The sequence below is a fragment of the Aquila chrysaetos genome, chromosome 25 (genome assembly GCF_900496995.4).
Source record: "Aquila chrysaetos chrysaetos chromosome 25, bAquChr1.4, whole genome shotgun sequence".
NCBI classification, from domain to species: Eukaryota; Metazoa; Chordata; class Aves; order Accipitriformes; family Accipitridae; genus Aquila; species Aquila chrysaetos.
The window spans coordinates 3,854,509-3,875,994 of record NC_044028.1 but is presented as its reverse complement, the minus strand read 5'-3'; the positions used below and the strand labels follow the sequence as shown (position 1 = coordinate 3,875,994).

The window sequence follows — 21,486 nt, the reverse complement described above, 5'->3', positions numbered from 1 at the left end:
GGAGAAACTTAGACCAGAATTGTTATTTTTTTTGTATAGAGCAAGATGGCAATTCAAAAGTTAATGTTCAGCCCAGTGAAATCACTGGCTCTGGGGTTTCTTTTATTTATTGCAAGAGCAGCAACAATCAAGCAGCAGAGATGGGCATTTGTACACAAAGGTTCAAAAAGCAAGATAACAAAAATTGAAGTAATCCTATATTTTTATCCCAAACTTCATTCAGCCAATGTTATTCAGTTGTCTAACAAAAAGAGTGCTACTTTAAAGCTGATTATTCCGCATTTATCTGGTTTTCATGAAACATTTTGCATTCATCTTTAACAAGGACTGCTACAAAGCAAATTTGAAGCCTGGTGCTAGGTATCATGACAGAAAAAGAATGCTGTGCTGAGATTTGGGAGTAAAACACTACCCTGCTCTGTGAATTCTGCATGATATTCTTAGGAACTGATAAAGCATATGCTTGCGAAACATGTCATCTGCTATGATCCATATAAATGTATGTGTACGCTGCTTTGTCATAAAGAATAACAAGCACATGTTCAGAACACTGGGGGCCAAAGTAGAGCAGAAAAGTTAACATTAATGTCTTGTTTTGATAAATGCCCCTTTTAAAATCTGGCAATTTTTTAATTCCTTTTTCTCATTTAAAATACATACTGGAAATTGGGGGCAAAACTTCTTTATTTTTGTTTCAAAACAAAACCAGTGTTAAAAAGTAACCTGTAGCTATTCTTACAGTTGTTATGTATGATTTACCTTTAGTAGTATATTAGATGCCTATGTATTTGAACACAAGTTAACATGCTTAGTTATTGCACAGACGCAGTACTAACTTCTGGGTTTGTTTTTTTTTTTTTTAAAGAATTGCATTTAATTTGAATCCAAACTTTTAAACTCAATTTTCTGCCATTCTCGTAGTTACATTAGTGTATACATTGATGTATTTTCAAGTTTGGTTTTAGTCTTGTGCTGACCAATCTCTTACAAGAAGCTGCTAATTTCCCTAGTAGGAGTTATGACCAGCTTTAAAAACAAAAATGTATGAAACTAAAACCTACTTTGTAAGACAGAAATGTTGAAGGCAACCTTAACTTGAGCACAACAATCTAGCAGCTTCTACTTCTCAGCTGCATAATATACCTCCTCTCAGCATCTGTTACATATTGACAAGTGTGAGTAGGTGGTAATCTTACTTTTTTTTTTTTTTTTTTCCCTCCTTTCCAACCAAATGTCATGGGAAATAATGTTGAGTGGGTAATGCCCTTCTGTTTTGCTGAGAACAAGCTTGCAGGATATTCTTTTGAGACCCTCTCATCATTGATCCTAATTGACTTGTATAATTGAAAAGGGAGTATTTGTTCTCTCCCGTAGGCGGAAATGGCTGTCTATTAAAGTTGTCCAACAGGGATGTTACCTGTGGTCCAGTGAAAATCTCTAGGCACTGTTTCTCTGCTTCTGCCCCCCTCAAAACAAAACAGAGGGAGATAATGTTTCAAATGGCGAGATTACAAGTATGTAGCAGTTGCGTGTTGTTTCTTTAAAAAGGAAAAGGGGAGTTTTAAAAACAAGGATAAAAACCATTAAATTCTTTTTTGAAAATCCACATGTAGTCTTTAAAACTTGTAAGTGATCTTTTTCTAAAGGTGAAGAATGTCTCATACGGTTTGTATACTATATGCTCTATTCATTAGCTTAACATAATTGAGACCTTATAAAGATCTTAAGTTCAGTAAGATTTAGCTGAAATTCCTATCAAGAAGTGCCTGAGACTGGGTCTGATAACCCCCAACCTGAATGTTTGAAATCTAATTTTAGAGCATTTTGTTCAAGAGCCATTTTAAGGAAACAATATGCTTTTCTTGACAATTCAAACAAAAGTTTCTAAAGCAGGCAGATGTGAGAGCTTTTCTGAGGCATTTAGGATTTAATTAACTGAAGTGGCCCATTGCAGCTTAGTAGGTATCACCTATGTATACTTTTCCACACCTAGTATCAGGTGGAACCTTTGTGAGCTTATATAATATTTTTCAACAAACTCCTAAAGCTTCATTGGGGGAAAAAAAAAATATCTTATTCTTTCCTGCCGCAAGACGACTCCAGCTAGAGCACCTTAGACACAAGAAAAGTGGTGGGTTTTTGCCCTATGCTTTTTGTTTCTTCAGGTGGTTTTTTAACATGCTTGACTAGAAATTAATTGTTTTTGAGTAACAGCTGTGATTTTGAGGAGTCAGCATCTTAGTATTTCACTTTCAGAAATTAAATACTTCCTAGTAAGTTAAAGATACTAGGAAACCTGGCAAAACTTAATTCTGTCTTAGCAATTTCTGTTGTAGGAGATTGGAAGACATCTTAAGATGTACTTTACAAAATAATTAGCTGGTGCCGTGAAATAGTTTGTGTGTGCATCTCTGTCTACGAAGCAAAACCAATTGCATCTATCCTGCCCAAGGAAAATAAGCCGTACAGTCTCGGAAATCAAAGAAAAAGTGTATCACTCCTAGTTCACCTCTGAGGAATGGAACGAGTATGCTTCAAAGCTGAGAACTGTGCCAAGAAATTTTTGGTTATTTAATGCTCTGGTTAGTCTAAGAAAGCTGAATTGGCCTAATCTCAGCACTCAAATCATAAAAATGAATTGCTGTGCTCCTGAGACCTGCAATGACAGTTTATAATGCCTAAAAGATGGGTATGCGTTCATTTTGCCCCTTGGGAACTTAGAGGATTGCCATGTCTCTGAAGAAGCTGGAGGAAGACACAGCACTTATCTTCCCACTTCAGATAAGGACATCTTTCATTTTCTCACTGGTGAAAACTTGAACGGAAAGTCCATGTTTATGTTGAACGGACAGGATGCAGACAGCAGGCTGGAGGTTAATGGGTCTTAACAAACCTCCTCCTCCTCTCACTCTACTCTCAGAAGATGACTGGGATAGAATTAAAAAGTAGCATTTGCTGACATTTCTCCTCTGTTCATTTAGGAAAGTAACGCACTATTGAGTACTCTGCCTAAGCAGAAACTAGTGCTTCTGTGGTAAAGAGCTGGCCGTTTGTTCAGATACAAATGTTGCATGGTGGCACTCTAAGTGAAATTAAAATGTTCATTTTCATGAAACATCTTGGCAACTCCTTTGTCTTAGGAACTGATCTTTATACCAGATAGTGCAAAGCGAATCTCTGTAAAGGGAGATAGGGCTATACCCTGAAAAAGGGTTTGACTAACATCTGATACTGCTTAAAGCTTCACCTCTACAGGAGCTAACTGCATTTAGTCACCTTCTGATTATCTTTTATATTTTTCCAGGAATTCTCGTCTTGTTTCCTTGGTTTTTTTCTTCAGTGCGCAACGTTTTTCAGGGTTCTGTATCGCCTATGTGAATTTGCAGTATGTTTATAAGTTTGCATTACAGAGAGTTACTGGAGACACAGTCCAAGACAAACCACTGTTCCCTTGGAGGATTTTTGACTTCTGAGTCTGTGTTTGCATTCCTCCAGGTGATGATAATGGGAAGAAGGCCAACAACCCCAACCACTGTAACTGCATCATAGACCAAATCTTCACAGGCGGACTGCAGTCTGATGTTACCTGTCAAGTCTGCCAGTAAGTAATTTTTTTCTGATTCTGCACTCTGATTTGAATCTGTACACCATCTAGTGCAACAGTGTACTGAATCGTCTCTTTCTTGAATACCAGTAAAATTCCAGCAAGACAAGAACTGTAATACAGCATCAGCTAAATGCAATCAATTACCAGTTAACTGTCATATATTAAGATATACCAAAAAAGCTACCTGGAAAGTACCAGAGGTTTATGGACATAAACTTTTTACTAGTGTATAAAAGGTTGTTCTTTTCCAAGTTCATGAGGAAAAGACTTCCAGGACCTCTTTGGTTTTGAAAGTATGTAATTGCCACTACATTTGAAGAAAATCCTGATCTGCGACCATATTTTCCTGCAGTTAGGAGCATTGTGTATTATCAGGAGACTTTTCAAAGAGGCTGATACCTAATGTAATCTCAGGTACCAGCAAGTGAATGTTTTACAAGAGTAAGGAAAAATGGTTTTGTTTTTCTGCTCTGTGTACTGGAGCAAGTTGACTTCTCTTTCAAGATGTTTGGTGTTGCCATAGTGCAGAAGTCAGAGTTCTTGTTTTTTGTTCTGTCTTGCATTCTTTATAATTACGCACGCTGTCCTGCAGATGGACTGTTGTGCTGTGCTTGTTTGAATCTGCTTTTATTCTCAGTTTCCTGGAGAGATTTGCAGAATATTACTGTAAGGAAAACATAGGAAATTTTGTTCTTTGCCTGGTAGAGCCACAGAATCCTTATATGATAATGAAAAGCTTGATGTGTTATGACACAATATTAGCATTGATGAAACTTTAACAAAAGAAGTTTCCTTTTGAAAACTGACAACTTTTGCACAAATGAAGCTGGAAAAAAGGCAGAATATTGTAGGCTTAATGAGATTGCAGAGTGAAAGACACTAGTTTTAGAGGAAGAGAGAACTCAAAAAATAAGCGCAACGTGTACAAACAGAAAAAGCTTCCAAACTAGGAGCTTAGACCGCTGAAGTTGTGGAGTTCTCTTAAAAATGTAAATGCTGGAAGAAAAGATTTGAGTCAATAAAAGTTAAAATGTTGAGAAGCTTTTTCCATAGTCTAGCTGTTGGGTTGTCTTCAGCTTTCTTGTAGACAGATCTGATCGAGACCATACACTACTTCTTGATGCAGTTATTCTTTGGCCTCTCAAATTCCAAATGCTGTAGGAGATGCTAATATGAACTGCAAAGCTTAATTCAGTGCACTACTGTATAGCAAAAGTATTTGGCGCTCTCTCTATCAAAGTAGCCTTAAGCACCATCTTCCATGTCTTGACCAGAGAACTGTGCTTCTAAATTACTTGGATTGCATGTAGCTATCATCATAGATGTTAGCTGGTTTATACTGGTTGGTAGTATGACCAGTACCTCTATCTCTGAGTAACCCTGCTTGTTCACTTTGAGTCACAGGGCTCCAGTGAGTGGGAGAATGTATTAAATGTGTATATTTTGCATTTAGTACATCACATACGTTTCTTAAAACGTATGGCTTTTAAATAATCAGAAGAACAATCGGTTGTGGGAAAATACTCCGGAGCAAATGTATTTTCTGTCATCTTTGAGTGCCCTCTAGGGGTGATGTAGATCCCATAGTTCTTAAAAGTAAGTATCTGGTGTGCACCCTAAAGTAAGAGAGACTGTTAATTTTACTTCCTTTAAATATGTATTAAACTCCTTTCTTTTTTCATAGTGGCGTTTCCACAACGATAGACCCATTTTGGGACATCAGTTTGGATTTGCCAGGGTCCTCCACCCCGTTCTGGCCACTGAGTCCGGGGAGTGATGGCAGTGTCGTAAATGGGGAAAGCCATGTATCAGGCACCACCACTCTCACAGACTGCTTGCGAAGGTATGAAATGAGACAAATACAATTTTGGTGGGATAAAAAGAATTTGGCTTCATTCTGCTCTCCAGGTGGCACTGAACAATGGGAGTAAGTGATGCTTTGTCATGGCATTATCCCCAAACAGCATTTTTATACATATTTTAGTTTTTTGCATAAGAGAAAGTGAGAAGGCAAAGAAGGCTCAGAGCAACAGTAGGCCTAACAATAAGCAATCAAAACCAGTTGCTACGCGATGCAAAAAGAAAACAAATTTTACATTGGCTGCTGCCAGTGGTTTTAAATGCTCAAAACCACTAGTGTCTGTCTCCATGTTCTTGGTTGTGTCAGCTAAACAAGCACATAAAAAGAGTTCACAATGCATTTAATATTTGTCTAAATTACAACACCAAATATGAATCTGATCTTGCTCTAAGCAGAGCTGAGGGTCAGCTACTGCTGGCTTAGTTGCCAGAATGGCATTAAGAATGAAAGGAATTGGGCTTTCAAAAAGAAAAGATAATTCTGAGCAGGAAGCTTATGCATCTTGGAAACAGGTAACTGGAGAGAATGTTATGGCTTCATACACAGTTAACTTGGATCTTTTAGCAGATCTGAAAGTCGTTCTCTTGTGGCAAATACAGATACTTGTCGAAGATACTGTCTGAGGAAGAGGTCACCTGTAGCCTGGGCAAAACTAATCCTCCTGAAATAAAAATTAATAGCCTCTGACATCTGATTTCTAACCTTCTTGATACTTTTAAGATCAGTAATTTTAAGAAAACAAGGGAATTAGTACAAACGAGAAATAGCTGATGCAGGATTGCATCAGGAGGCAAAACTGGTTGAATTTTGGTGATTTTCTTCAGCATGGGGATTAGTAGAATCAGAGAGAGATGATAAGGAAGGAAAAACATCCAGGCTCAAAGATACTCTCCAAGAGTATGGATTTTGGAAAGAAGTTAAACTCTAATGGATAAAGAGGATAGATCTAGGTTTTTACCCAAAAGTTAGCAAGCAGGTTGAATAGTAGATTCAAACAAGGAAGGTGTGTAACTTCACATCAACCAGTGTGGCCATGCAACTTGAAGTTGGCATGAAGAAGGAAGGATTGAGAAGGAATATGACAAAAACCAGAAAGATGTAGGCACTCCTAACAACAATAACAACAAATTCATAAGCCTTTTTACAAACTTGAGAGGAAAAAAACCAAATAATCAAAAACCAAAACCAGAGAATGGTGGTGCATAGGCTAGGTAAAGGAAATCTTGTTAATCAAATTAGAGGGGAGACCAAGACGCTGTGATGATCATTTAATGCTGGAGGCTGCATTGGCCATAAACAGAATGAGGCAAGGTAGGGTTAGTGACAAGCTGATAACATGTTGCCCTCACATACTTAGTGTGTGCATTAATGTAAAATGTTCAATTATATTTCAAAATATTTCATCTCAAAAATCCTAGTTGTAAAGCAGCCTCTGGGGAGATGATTTATTTGCCCCGTGGAGGTCTAAACTTGGAGGAAGAGACTTAGCAGTCCATCCTCCTAGCCTTTTCTGTGTGCTGACAGTTTCTGAAAAAGTGAGAGATATTTTGCTTTAGTGTGTTGTGAGAACATAGAGGTAGTATATTTTCTCTAAGCAGTTCCCTTTTCTGTAATGGTCTCTTCCTATAGCTCCCTTGAGCAGTTCTGTCTGAAAATTTTGAAAGATATTTTTCTAGTTGTCAACACTTGGGTTTTCTTGGAAGATATCTGTATTTTGAAGAGAACTTTGTGTTTACAGCCCTTTCCATCTCAGAGCTTTGATCCTAGCCCTGGAGGGCTACAAGCTAGCAGAGTGTCCTGCAGATAGCATGCAGCTGAGCACAGAAGTCGTGTCATCTTGCTTCGGAACTTCCATATCAATGTTTTAGTTTTTGAAAGCAAAAGATCTTTGCTTTCTGTATGAAAATTAGCTGTCCTGTTGTAGGATATGAACTAACATTCAGCTCCTTTCTCGGACACTGATGCATTTCAGTGCAATGTTACCAAGTAGGGCAATGATAAATGTCAGATTTGGATATCTGAACCACAGCACTTTACATTATTATAGGTGTTGGGTTTTTTCAAAATGACACTTAAAAGCCATGAACTCTGTCTCTTGTGGTGCCAGTGACCCACAAGTAAATGTAAAAGAAGTGTTTTCAGCATGTGTGGAAAATCATCTGATGGGTTTGTGCATCCCTTTGCTTTTTAATATTTTTTCAGGTTTACACGGCCAGAACATCTAGGAAGCAGTGCCAAAATCAAATGTAGTGGTTGCCATAGCTACCAGGAATCTACCAAACAACTCACTATGAAGAAGTTACCCATTGTGGCCTGTTTTCATCTCAAAGTAAGTTCACAGGGGGCAGACAGAGCAGAGGATATATATTCCCCTCGGAGAGGATGAGCTAAATTCCTGGACATATCTTCTGGCTTTCACTGACTAATCTTTTATGATACAAATTAATATAAAGAATAGCTTGCATGCCCAGCTAGATTTTCTATTATGATAGTATTACATTATCTATAATGTAGCTTTGCAGTATGTCTGTGGGAACCTAACTAACCAGAATCTAGAAACAAAATGGAAGGCTAGTACAATACCTGAACCAGTATAGACACCAATCTCCAATAACACTTACTCATCCTGCATGGTAAAATTTTTACCCTACACATCTACTGGAAGAATGCCACAGAGGAACTCTGTGTTGAAGGACAAGCATGAAAAAGTTATCGGTTGCAATGGCTTCTTGTATCTTCCCAACTGTGATGTAGTTTTCAACATTTCCAATCCTGATTGTCAGATGCAATGATAGGAGATAATGTCATAGTTGGTGCCCTCGGATAGTTTAGTCCTGTACAATGTATGTCTTAAATGTAAAGAGTATGACTGTGGTGCAAAGTAGGCAGGTATTGCAGAAGGTGAAGGTCATTCTGTGTCAAGAGGCAAAGGGTCCTTGAAAAGTGATGCCACAGGCCTTTGTAGAAGCATCCACCATAGTAATTTAACTGCATCTCTGATCTGCTTGAGCTTTTCAGATGCAGACCTCTAAGGTCTTGAGTGTCTCCTGGGACAGAATGACAAGTCCTCTGCCTGCTAGGCAGCAACTCATGATCACTGGCCTCAGTTCTTACTGTGACCAGTGTTTCAAGAAACTGCTTATCTGATGATGATACTAATGTCACATAAGCTACATGAAGAAAACCAGCATTTTACCTACAACCATGGTGACTGGAAACATTTTAAAATGGCAGCCTATATGCTGTGTGCAATTGAAGGCTTGTATTGCTTTTCTTTCCAGTTGGTGAATTGAAAGAACAGCCACTCCAGCCTTTTGCTCCAGAGACCTCGTTCAGTTGTTCAATTCTTACACAGTTTCTAGGCTTTGAACTTTGGTAAAACACCTGAGTAACTTTAATAGGGTTGGAGTTAGACCTTTATCTTGTAGCTGTCATGGCAAAGTGCGTGCTGAACTTCGCTGTAGCATGCAGGCAGTTTTTCTGGTTTATTTTCCAGTAGCCCTATAAGCTAGGTCAGTATGTTCATACTAGAAAACCTAATAATCTGTGTAACTATAGTGTCATGGTCTCACTGAGCAAGTCACGTACTGTATTCAAGAAGTGATTGTAGTTTGGAACTGTTAAATTACATAGCAACTCCGTATCTGGCATAGCAGTGATTTAGAATTTATTTTCAAAATCTGGCTTCTACAGAAGCTTGTTAATGAAATGCAGAGGTCTTGACATGAAAACTGAATGCCACAGGAAGGGCTGTATTTGTGAGAAAAGATTGATTCTGCTTTCTACTAAAAAAGGTGTTAGAGGTGGAAAGAATTCCCTTTTCTGTAATTTACAGGCCTTTTCAGACTGTTTGGGACAATCATGCCTTCAGATGTTCACCCCCATATACCAGCAGTTCTTCAGTTGCATCTTGAGTATTAACCAAGATGATATGCAATGTTATATGCCAAAGATATTATTAGCCTGACTGGACTAGATAACAGTACAGTTCTTTTGTTGTTCTTTGGCTGTGGTCTTCCTGAAGAGCATTCTTGCATGACTGACTTGAGGTTTCAGGAGTGCTTGGCTGGCTGCTTGGCTTTCGGGGGGAGTTTCTGGTGTGCTGGGCTCTTGTTTTTATTTTATTTTTATTTTATTATTGCAGAGTAGTTGGCAAGATACACCTAGGTGATTCTGCTCTTTGGGCAAGGCAATGTGAATGTGCTCAACCCCTTTCCTATGCTCAGTTCAGTATTTGCGTTATCCAGAATGACTGAAGATTTTTTTTTTTAAATAAATTACTTTTCCTAAGTGATTGTGTTGTCCTGTCCATGCAAAATGCAAATTTCATTTCATGTGTTAAAGCAAAAAAGAAACACAAAAGATAAGAATTACAGAAGTCTCAGCTTTTCACGTCTGGATCTGTTGCTAGGGAATTGTTATGGCACCACAATTGGAAAATAATTAACTTGAAGTGTAAATAGAGCAGAATTTCTGAGAAATGGGGAGAGAAGCTGCCTTTAAATAGAAACTCATTCATCTCTTTCTGGTATTTGTTCCTGTTTCCACTTAATGTTCAATCGAGAAGATGAGGAGAGGATGGTGGGTATTGCAGGCTCCTTTTGGTGGAGGGACAAGGCTTTTTTATTATCATATTTCATTTTTGCTTTAATTTGAATTGGTATTCCTGTGTAGGCTTGAGTCCTGTCACTTGAGACGATTGGATGGGTGGATTAAGTGTGTGAATCTGATGGCAAGCTCTCATTGTCACCAGTTTTGTGTGCTAGTGTAGGCAGCAGCCATATATTTGAATAGTTTGGAGTACAAATGAACACTGGTTTGGGTAAAGGCTGTGTGTGCTCTCTGTTTAATACATTTTTTGTGAATGTCACTTGAGAATAAGTTTGTGTGTATAGATATTAAGGTGAACAATCTAATTAATACCATATTTTTCCTCCACAAGTAGTGGTTTATTTCCCTGGTAGAACTGTGTTAGCATTTACATGGGTGTTCCCAGCCCAGATAGTCGGTAGAAGAAAATCAGGGGATGACCCTGGATGCTGACTGCTAATATGCTTGCATGTTATTGTTCCTAAGCTTAGGACATTTATAAAAGACAAAAAACTTAGTCTTTCTCTAAAGAAAAAAAAATTCTTCCACTTTGTCTCCAGCGGTTTGAACACTCAGCCAAACTGAGGCGAAAGATCACTACGTATGTCTCATTTCCGCTGGAGCTGGACATGACACCATTCATGGCTTCCAGGTGTGTACCAAGTTCAAAACCCCCCAAAGACCTGGACAGAACTGTTTTACCAGTTCATACATGTGCATCATGAAACATGGAACATCCTTGAATCAAAGTTATAGAACAGTATGTATAATGATACTTCTGCTGTAAGCTTCTCCTTGAAATGTGCATAATTTCTAAACTAATTTTTAGATAAACTATTGAGTTTTGTGTGCCAGAAAAGGCTTTATATTTAAACTTTTTTTTTTTATTAATGTGTGTTACGTTTCTGGTTGCATGTTAAATTTATAGACTCAGATCCATCTTGCCTTCACATCTCTGCTTTGGTCCCATCACCTGAGTGCCCACCCACAGTCATCTTGTGTAATTAGGCAGACTAGACATAACCTAATGCCTAACCTAGTATTTCTGAAGTTATAAAAATCCTTCCTCTTTATTCCTGCATCTATGCAAATCTGGGTTTTTTTGTTTTGTACCTTCAACTTTTGTTAGAGAATGCTGCAAGAAGAAATGTAGTCCAAATTAAAATAGATATTTCTAATTGGTGTTTAAACAGAAACAGTAAGACTTCTCCCACCTCCCAGGTTTGTGAACGACATGACATTTATATAAATAAACCTTTATGAAAGGTATATTCATAAGAGGCCCTCCCCTGGAGAAAAGTAGATGCTTCTGCCAGGAGAGAAAGGAGAGCCCTGAAGCTCTGTTAAATGGTGTTATATTAAGAATATATGGTTTATTCCAGTATATTTTGGAGATTTTGAGACTTCCCTGTTCCTCTGTGGTGAATTCTCCCTGGATAGAACAGGCTCTGCTGATGAAAGGTATCAAGCATAATGGAATATAGATGGGATAATCAGCAGGCATAACTCAGTAATCTGAATTTCATCGCCTATGAAATCAACAACATAATCCTATTGCTGCTGTCAATACACAAAATGAATTTACAAGTCAGAGCCAGGATGATTGACCCATCAGAGGATAAAGGATTGATGTAATTAGATATTTTTCCAGGTTTAAAATACAAATCTTTTCTTAACCTGTTTTTAAGCTTTTTGGATAGGACATTTGACGTAAACAGATCTGTATTTGCAGCACTGAAGCCTTGACCAGGAGGAGAAATGGTATTTCTTATGTAGCATTGCTGTGAGAACAAATAAAGCATCTTCAGCATCCTAATCAGCAGCCTTTCTCTGCTGCTAAGCAGCATTGTGCTTTTGAAAAAGGACCTGGATTCGGCAAACAGGCTGTGTCATGTAAAACCTATTTCCTCAGTTTGGGAAGCCACTGCTTTAAGTGACTGGATTTTTGTGTGTGTGTGTGTTGCAGTAAAGAGAGCAGAATGAACGGGCAATACCAGCAGCCGACGGATAGTCTAAACAATGATAATAAGTAAGTGGTACATTCCGTGACTCCTATTGTGAAAGGTAGTTGGCTCCTAGAAGGAGATATACAGTCTGCTGTATATCCTGCAGTGTGAAGTGCATTACCATATTTGACAGCACAGTAAGTCTGAACTGTTGCAAAATAAAGCTTCATTCACCCCAATTGCCTACCCTTTTGTGGTTTTGTGGCAGCTGACTTTCAGATCTGAAGGTGATAACCCCAGCAATCGGTCTGTGAGCAAAATTAAAAGCTATGGTTACAGTATTAAAAGGGATGGGTGTTTCCTTTAAATAATCCTATTTCTATTGCAATAGCAACAGGAGTTCCAGAGGACTGAAAGAAAGTTTATAGAACACTGACACTCAAAGTCCCAAGCAGATGACCCCAGTAATTCTGAGGTCTCTTGGTCAGGTATTGATTCCAGTCAGAATAAATGATGGGCTGATATGGGACTTGCTCAACGATGTAAAGGGAGTGTAATTGAAACCAATATCCATAGCTTTATGGGAATATAGGTGGTCACACAAACCTTACCTTTTTCTTTAATGAGGTTACAAGTTTGGTTGCTACAGTCATGTGCTGATGTTGTGTATTTAAATTCTTCAAGGCACTTCATTTGGCACTAAAAGTTTAGTTAAGAAACTGGAAGCACACAATAGATAGATTTAAAAACCAGCTAACCAGGTCTTAGTGCAGTTGTCATATAAGCAGATACCAGGCAGGTGTTAACGTGTGATCCTATAGCAATTGATTCATTAGATGTATGGTGTTTAATAGTATTAGCAAAGATCTGAAAGAAGACACAACTGATCACTGTTGAGGTTTGCACATGTCTTAAGTTGGAGAAGTTGTTAACAACGAAGAGGATGAGGTAATGAGAGCAGAGGCATCTGGGCTGCTTAGTAAGCTGGATGCCAGTAAACGGCTGGGGCAATCTTAGCATCCTCCATGTAGGACTAAAGAGTGGTGTCCATCCTAGTTGGATTAAAGGACTCCACTAGGAAGAGAGTGACTATATTCAGTGGCTCTGTGGACATTCAACTGAATAGGTGCCTTGTTGCGGCACCACTGTGTCAGAAGAGCTCTGTGAATTTTGGAACACAAGTAGGACAATATCAAGTGAGATCAGAGAGATTATTTTACCATTGTGCAGCTGTGTTTGTATCCCAGTTTGAGGATAGTATTTCAAGAAAGAGTTAAAGAAAGTGGAGAACATTTGAAAAAGAGCTGCAATTATATTTAAGACTGGAAACAAAATCTTACCTTAGAACAAAAGAGCCAAGGACTTCAGTTTTCTCCTTTTTAAGAAAAGAAAAGGGGAAAAAAAGGTTAAGAGCAACTTGATTAGTCCATCAGTATCTTTCTTTGGAACAGAGATGTGTCTGCTAGTTTTCAGGCTAGCAGGAAAATGCACAGCAGCATCTGAAAGCTGGAAGTTGAGGCTGAATGTATTCAGTTTGTCAGTATTTCGAAATAGGTACAGACTTTACAGATTAAGGACAATTAATCAGTACAGCAATTTATCACTAGAAATATTTAAGATGAGTTATAATTAAGATTAGTTCCTTCCCCAGCCCCATACCTCAAATGCATTTTTCTGATTCACTAGAGTAACTAATTCAGGGAAATAGAAGGTCAGACTAGATAATCAGTTGTCCTCTTCAGGAATGCATCAATATTGTATCTATTTTATAAGAAAAATCTTGGTAGCCAGTATTGGTAAAGCTGACGCCTGTCATCAGACTGGAGTGTTGCAGTAATAGCAAGACAGAAAAAGAAAAATGTGGTTCTTTTCCCTAGGCAAGGATGCCCTCTTCCCGGTTAATGTTAAGAACTGGTGTTTTATTGATGGATCAGATCCTTTACTATTGCTATACATGTTTATGTATAGCCTGTCTAAAATGTCAGTTGGTTTTCCCCTTTTGATCCACATATTCATTAACTCTGTTCTGTACCAGGTATTCCTTGTTTGCAGTAGTTAATCACCAGGGAACCTTGGAGAGTGGGCACTATACCAGCTTCATCCGGCAGCACAAGGACCAGTGGTTCAAGTGTGATGATGCCATTATCACCAAGGCTAGCATTAAGGATGTGCTAGACAGTGAAGGGTAAGTTATGAAATGGAGAGGGGAAAGGAAGGGAAACTTCAACCTTTGCTGGGTTTTCCTTACTTTCAGTTAAAAGTCCCTTTCATCACAGAGAAGACGTAATTTCTCTCTTTGAATATCTAATGTCTCTGTGTATTTACCAGTGCTTCAGAATGTTGCTTTATAATCCTGGGTTTGTTGAAGGAAGAAGAGGGGAAGGGTGAGGGACAGCAGCTGACTCTGCAGTGTCTGTAACTGTTGCTCATGTACAAACTCTTGCTTGCTGATGGAAGGGACTCTGAAAACCGAAGTGGTATGATTGTCCAGCGTAGGAGCAGTATTTACCTCCATGGCACAATCCAATCTTTGTCTGCAGAACCATTGGATTACTATGAGTGTAAAAGATTTGAAGAAAAGCCATTAAGAAAATACTGTGAACCAGAGTGGCAAGGCTATATGGGAGGCAGGTATTGAACATGAGCTGTTTCTTAGCTCGTGGCTTTAAATTGATTTCAGATTGACATTATGATTTCAGATATTTGCATTAGACAAGTATTGAGAGTGCAGAGCAGTAGATTGCAAGGGAGGCATCTTGGTGTTCCCTATTTGAGGGGAGCATTGGGGACTGGTATAGGTTTCAACAACAAAATCTGAAGTCCTTGTTTTGCGTTTTCAACTGTGGACTTGGTACTGGAAAGATAAGCCTTTATTGTTCTTGTTTTAATTATTCGTGATGTTTCCATGGATTGCTGCAGGCACAGGTGTTCAGTTTGTAATTTTTTTTGACAGATTTTACCATTTTTTCAGTTTTTGAACTTCAACTAGGAAGTAAAAAAAAAAATCTATAATGTCTGAATTTTAGCGTTAAATGACTTGACAAGGTAACTTCTGCTTTGAGGTCTGCAGAAAAACGAGTTTGTTTTTCTTCAATAACAAGTGGCTAGCTCTGGCCCTCAGATGGGGTATGTCTGTGGAAGAAACTGCCATAGGCAAGGAGGAGAGGATGTGCGACACAACTGCTGCCCATCCATCTCATTAAAGGCTGGTTTGAGCTCTGATCCATTTTCCCTGGTTCAGATAAAGGCTGACACTAAGTAGATCTGCATTGTATAAGGGAAGCTCCATAGGGCATGAGATGGAACGATAATAATTGGAAAGTCTCAAAAGCGCTTTGAAGCATTTTAAGAGAGTCATGCAGTGACCCTGTCAGTGTGTGTCATGTAAAAAGTATGTAGAGATAAGTCCACTTCCCTCCGACATGTAACTGCTTGAGGGCTTGGGCTCTGTTATGTAGCAGTACACATAAAGTAATTAAGGACAGGAAGAATTTCATCCTATTAGAACACCAGATTTGAGTACAGATTGAGACATTAGATATTTCAGTTGGATTTGATTGGGACACATGAGTTTTCACCCACATGCCTGGTTCTTCATTTTGCTTCTATAACAGTAAATGGCAGACAGTTTGTAATAATCCTAAGTGTCTGATGCTTTGGTAATGTGACTCTAAAGCAACAGTTGCATCTTAAAGCACCTCTGTTGTATTTTGTGTCATGGTAGTGTTAAATGGATGCTGCCGGTCTGGGCACCAACACGGTCCAATCTTCCAGAGCTTTCAGGTTCTAAGTGGCTTGTACAACAAGAAGGTTTGACTGTTTGTTGTACAACTGTGCAGTTCCCTGAGTTGCTGGTAAAATCATGTCAGCTGGCTTCCCTCCTTCTCACCCATGGCTACTGTATGGAACTGGCACATCCCTGGAATCGCTTCAAATTGAAAAGAAAACAATAGACCTCACTTTTTGTGATCGCATCAATGGAAATGCTCATCTGCTCCGAGGTATAGCAGAAAGCTGAAACTGTACCTCTGCTTTCTTGCAGATATTTGCTGTTCTATCACAAACAGTTCCTGGAGTATGAATAGCCTTATCCAGCAGCTTGTCAGATATAAACAAGGAAGAAAATAAGCAAGCCTTCTGAATCGACACACAAACCTACCTGAAATGAAAAGACCCATTAAAAAACAACTAGCACTGAGCTGTAACAGGACCTACTTGACACTGACTCAAAGCCTGGCGGAGTAAGAAATGAACAATGTCCAACGTGTACGCAGTCCCGCAAGGACAGAAAGGGGGAAAAAAGAGGCTACAGTCAGTCACTTAACAGAGGAAATAAAAAATGAAAGGAATGCTCTGGGTGGGGGAAACGGGAGCAGAGGAGTCCGGGCACTGGTACATCTCCTATGTTCCTCCAAAATGTGTGTGGGAAGGCAAGGGGTTATACCCTCATCTCCATAAAGCATCTTCTCCATTTGGTGCTTCAGCTCCAACGACCAATCATATAACAGTTAAAATTAAAAATCCAAGCCCATTTTTTATGCATATGGGTCTGAAAGCAGTAGAGTGGAGGAGGAGGGGATGACACAACTAAAGGACTTTGCAAGTATCTTTTTATTTGTGAATTTTAGTTATTAAATAAATACAGTATGAAACTATTAGGCTCTTTTTTTTCAACAACCATAAAAGAAATCCTGGATTGTGGAACTGAAGCTACAGTACTAAGACAGGTTTTCAAGCATGCCTGCTTGCACAGGTAATGTTTAATGCCATCGGACTGCTCATCAAAAGCATCAGCACAGATTCTTTTCTGTTTGAGCCCTTTTTTTTGTTTTGTTTTCTATAAATAGCTATTTTCTTAATTTTTTTCCTTTTATTCCCTTTTTTCACGAGAATGAAATTCATAAATGCAACCATCAGTAAAAATGAATGAATTGGCGTGTTTATACTGTAAGAGTGGTCTTGGTTCTTTTTTTAAAATCTTGTGAATAAGTTTGAATTTCTCAAAATTGCTTGTTTTGTTGTTGCTGTTTTTCGTTTGTTTTTTTCCCCTGCTGCCTTCCGAAGGCATATATATGACACTTGAAAGAACCTCAGTATTGAAAAATGTACCATCTGTTAGAAACGGTTGCTGCTGGGGGCAGCATTGAGCGATAGATCTGCTGCTATTGAGCACTTCTGCAGTGCACTCGGTTTTTAAGTAAACAACACATTTTCCTGGTATGTGCTAGGCTGGTATTGGTTCCTTGTATCCTCCCACATGTATTAACTCCTCACATACTCTTCTCTTTGCAGAATCACAGCCTCTGTATCGGTGTCCTTAGCTTGCAGCAGTCGGTGCACCAACTTACTCTGGCTTTGTCACAAATGTAGTTTTGCTCCTTTTCTTCCCCTCCACCGCTGTCTTTTAAAAGCAGCTCGTTGGCTTGTCGAGATACCAGCAGTAGCCGCTTGTGTGCTGTATCTTCCTCTCAGGAGGCTGGGCTGTGGATTGAATTGCAGCCCGTGAGAGAAACCATTCAGAACACGGAGCTGAAAAGAGCAAAAGTAGCTTTGTTCTCCCTTCCTTGTGGAACCCGTAGAGAGCTATGCGTAAGAGTTAGGTGCTGTATAAATTGGTGTAAGAGCCACACCAAAAAGGTCATTAAGCTCTGCATATGTATCCAGACAGCCATTCTTTGGCTGTACTAGTGTGGTTAAAAACATGGATGGGTCTAACCTTTTAGATTCTGTGCTCTAGAAATGAGTTACAGGTGTCTGATCTGCCTGAGACAGAGGTGGAAAGTGGTCTGATAAACAGAAGAAATAGGAGGAAAATAAGGAAGTGAGTTTGTTTGTTTTTTAGATGAGCATCTTGCAAGAGCAGCTGAACAAAAGGACAGGGGAATTGCATTTGATTTTTACACAGACTGGAAAAGTACAAGGTAGTTCTTTTGTATATCAAGAGATTTCTGTGACAGCTTGCAACAGGGAAGGAAGAAGGGACAACTAATTGAAGCACCCTGAATACCAGATCAGATGTAGAAAATGTCCCATACAGTGTGGGAGTTACCTAGGCAGCCTGATTTCTGCAGAAGTGATAGCGTACTCTGGCTTTGTAACCTGTTGTTCCCTATCATCATGGTTGAAATAATTTTCAGTTGTAATTGGGTGCTGCAAGATTTAACCTGAGCGTTCTTGTCGCAAATGAAAAATGGCTGGAGAAATGCAGATGAATGGTGCACCCGCAGGAAAGGGGGGCCCCTCCCTCCCCGAATTGGGCACGGTATCGTGCAGATGCTTGACGACGCTTTCTGCTATCCTTTAATAATGCAGCAAGCTTGCAGAGGAAGACAAGAATCAGCCTTTCATTATTCCCAGGGCTGCTGCAGTTGGCGTCCCCACCTTGTCCTGTTGCTGGAGGAGGAGTGCCACCGCGCGGCAGATGGGTTTCGGGGAGCGACGATGCCTTTGCTTTGTGACGCCGAGGTCTGAGCCTTTGGCTGCTGCTTTTTTTGACGCTGGAGCCTGAACAAATGAATTCTGTTTTCCACTAGCACGCGCTTGGCCACCGGAGCTAATGCAGTCTGCTTTGTTAATCCTTTAGAAACAAATTGTTTAGGGAGGAGGCCAGCCATATAAATCAGCCTTAATTTTTTTTTCCCCGCACCCATCTGAGGCTGGTGAAGAGGGCTGTGCTCTGTGCAACTGCACCGGCGCAGATGGTTTTCAGTGGGAGATTTCAGTGCTCTGTTTCTGGTTTCAAAAGCAGAATTCCTGGTGTATTAAAAGCTCTTATTCTTTTCTTCCCCCCACTGTGCCACCCCCTGTGTCTCTCCCTGAATCATACCAGGCATGTTTCTATTTCCAGCAACAGTAAATCAGCACAGGTTGCTAGAAGAGGAGAGAGCGTTTTCCCTCTTCCTACAAAAATGGAAGAACAGCTGCTGTCATACAAGCAGCACTACCCCTCGTGATGCTTTTTCTCAAACACAGCCTTCTCTTACCCTTCATCTCTTCAGAAGCAGCCACGCAGCTCGTACACTGGGTTTATTACCTGCAGAGCCAGGAGGTTTCTCTGTGCGGAACTCTCTTAACATCACCTTTAAGAAAACACCGACCACAAAATGCCTTGCTGTGCAGCAAGACGCTAACGAATGGCTGATGAAGTTATGCCTCCCTAATGTGCTGGCAGACAGCAGCGGAAGGCTGCCTCCTCCATGAGTGATGACTGCGATGCTTCAGCTGCTGACCCTCTTCATTTCGGGGAGTACTTTGGGGTTGACTTGTTTATTTTGAGGTACGGTTTTATATCAGCACAGCTTGGTCTGTTGTGAGGAAGCATCTGCAGAAATGATTGAAAACAAAGACAACGTGTGGTGATGCAGGCTCACGTTGGGGTGTGTATTCTGTTGTCTACCAGCAATGAACATGGCTCTACATGGGGCACAAAAATAGCCAGAAAGTGGCTTTTAGGTACAATATTTTCTTGTCCCTTAGCCACTCAACTAGAGATGAAGCTTTACTTGATGCTGGTGCCTAATGAAAACCTGAGCAAAAGCAGAAATGTGAGAATTGATTAAACCCCCGGGTGGATGCTCTTGCTCAAAACCGGTGCTCTTAATTCCATGTAGTTTAACTCGTCCAGCTGTAACTGCTTGTGTCCCATACTTACAATGTCTCTCTGATATTCTAAGTGATGTCTCCAGGTGTGCTCCATCAGAGCTGTTGGCCAGTGGCTGCAAAGGTGATACCAAGTCTATTGATTCCTCTTGGTTCTCCAGCATCTAAGGGGTGAAGCTGGGACCCTGTATGTTACTCTCACTGCTGATTTGTTCAAGTTGCTCCATGTTACCTTTTCTTTTATATGGTGATAACAGTAGTTACATTCCCAGAGGGAGGGGAGGGCACGCCTGTGAGGCTGAGGAATGCTCTCCTCTTTCATATCGGGGCTGGAGGGAAGGACTTGACTTCTTATGGGCATTTTCCCGGATTTCTGGGACACAAGGCCACGTGGTGACAGGGACAGCCCCAGCCCAACACGGGCTTTGCCTAGATGCGAGAAGGCAAGTGGCCGCCTGGGCCAGCTGGAGCAGGCGCTGCAGGTTGCCAGCACTGCACAGGGTGAGCTCTGGTGCTAGCTGGCATAAATGCTTTCCTAAAAGCTTTCTCGTTTGAATAATTGATGCCTCTTGATCCCCGAGAGATGCCTTAATTGCAGAACCGGTGCCACATGTTCAGATATTTCTATCCTATTTTTAAATAAGGTTCTGAGTCTCCTCGCACGTGCAGGGTGGCCGGGGGTTCCCACGGGGGACGGTCGCCCGTCCTCAGCACTGCCCGCAGGATCCCCGCGCCGGGAAGGGACAGCGTGACGAGGCGCCGCGTCTGCTTTAGGAGGGTTTTCCTTCTGGAGCCCCCGTCCTCGCTGGGAAGCGCTTGGGCAGAGTGGGGGGGAGAGCGTGGTGGGGCTGGGGGCTTCCCCGGCCCTGGTGCCCTGGGGGGGGGACGACGACGGGACGTGGTGGTGCTGCCCCAGGGTAAGTGCGAAACCCCTTCGCCCGGGGGAGGCTGAGAGGGGGAGGCTGTGGGGAGGGGAAATTGAGGAAAGAGGCAGCATTTTTGGTGCTGGGGAGGATGAGCCTGAGTGGGAGGTCAAGCTGGCGGGGGGGAGGCCGGGCAGGAGTGGGGGGCCCGGCGAGAGCGGAGGACGTAACGGTGTAGGAGGCCGTAGAGGGAGCAGGACACTGAGCGGGAGCGGAGGGTGAGGGGAGGCCGTGAGACTCCGCAAGGGCGAGCGCGAACGGGAGAACAGGGACGGGGCAAAGCGCTGAGGGAGGCTGAGGAGGACAGTGAGGATGAGCAGGAGCGGAGGGCGAGCAAGAACGCAAGTGGAGACTCGGGGGGAGACTAAAGGGCGTAGGAGACAAAGGGCAGGGCAAGAGGAGATGCTGAAAGACGTTGGGAGGGCAAGAAAGAGTGAGGCCGAGCTGGAAGGGAAACGGAGAGACTGGGGGAAGCCGATGTAGAGATCGGTCTAGGCAAAGATGCAGGCCGAAGAGAAACTGAGGCTGAGCAGGGGTGGGAGACCAAGGAAGGGTTGAGGGTGAGCAAGGGTGGAGGCCAAAAGCGGGCAGGAGGCTGAGGAAGAGTTGAGGCCAGGCGCGTGTGTGGGCCTGCGTGGCTTCTGGGACCGAAAGACTTTCGGAGGTTTAGAGGGATTGGGATGCTGATGATGCCGCGGTGTTTGGGGCCGTGGTGTCGGAGACTATGGGAGCTGAGCCCATGGGGCAGGAGCCCACGGGGACTGACACCATGAGACCAGAGGCCGTTGGAGCAGATTCCACGGGGAGGGGGGGGAAACGACAGGAGTTAAGGCCACGGAAGATGATGTTATGGAGTTGGAGGCCCCGGGGGGGTTGGCTGTCTGAGAGGAGATGCCGGGATGGAGCGGGCGGCCAAGAGGGTCTTCAGGCTGATGGGGTGGGAGGTGGAGGAGGTTTGGG

The 21,486-nt window shown here is 41.4% G+C and overlaps 1 protein-coding gene across 2 annotated transcripts in view; it reads left to right on the top strand.

Annotated features, from left to right (window-relative positions):
• Positions 1–16,955, top strand: part of USP22 (ubiquitin specific peptidase 22) — a 111,673-nt gene extending 94,718 nt beyond the window's left edge. For both annotated transcript variants that reach the window (XM_030001751.1, XM_030001750.1), the window contains 7 exons: positions 3,496–3,601; positions 5,292–5,450; positions 7,671–7,797; positions 10,619–10,710; positions 12,025–12,087; positions 14,040–14,189; positions 16,047–16,955. In XM_030001751.1, coding sequence (XP_029857611.1) covers positions 3,496–3,601; positions 5,292–5,450; positions 7,671–7,797; positions 10,619–10,710; positions 12,025–12,087; positions 14,040–14,189; positions 16,047–16,089 — 740 coding nt within the window. In that variant the 3' untranslated portion in view covers positions 16,090–16,955. The remainder of the gene's footprint in view (positions 1–3,495; positions 3,602–5,291; positions 5,451–7,670; positions 7,798–10,618; positions 10,711–12,024; positions 12,088–14,039; positions 14,190–16,046) is intronic.
• The last annotated feature ends 4,531 nt before the right edge of the window (positions 16,956–21,486 follow it).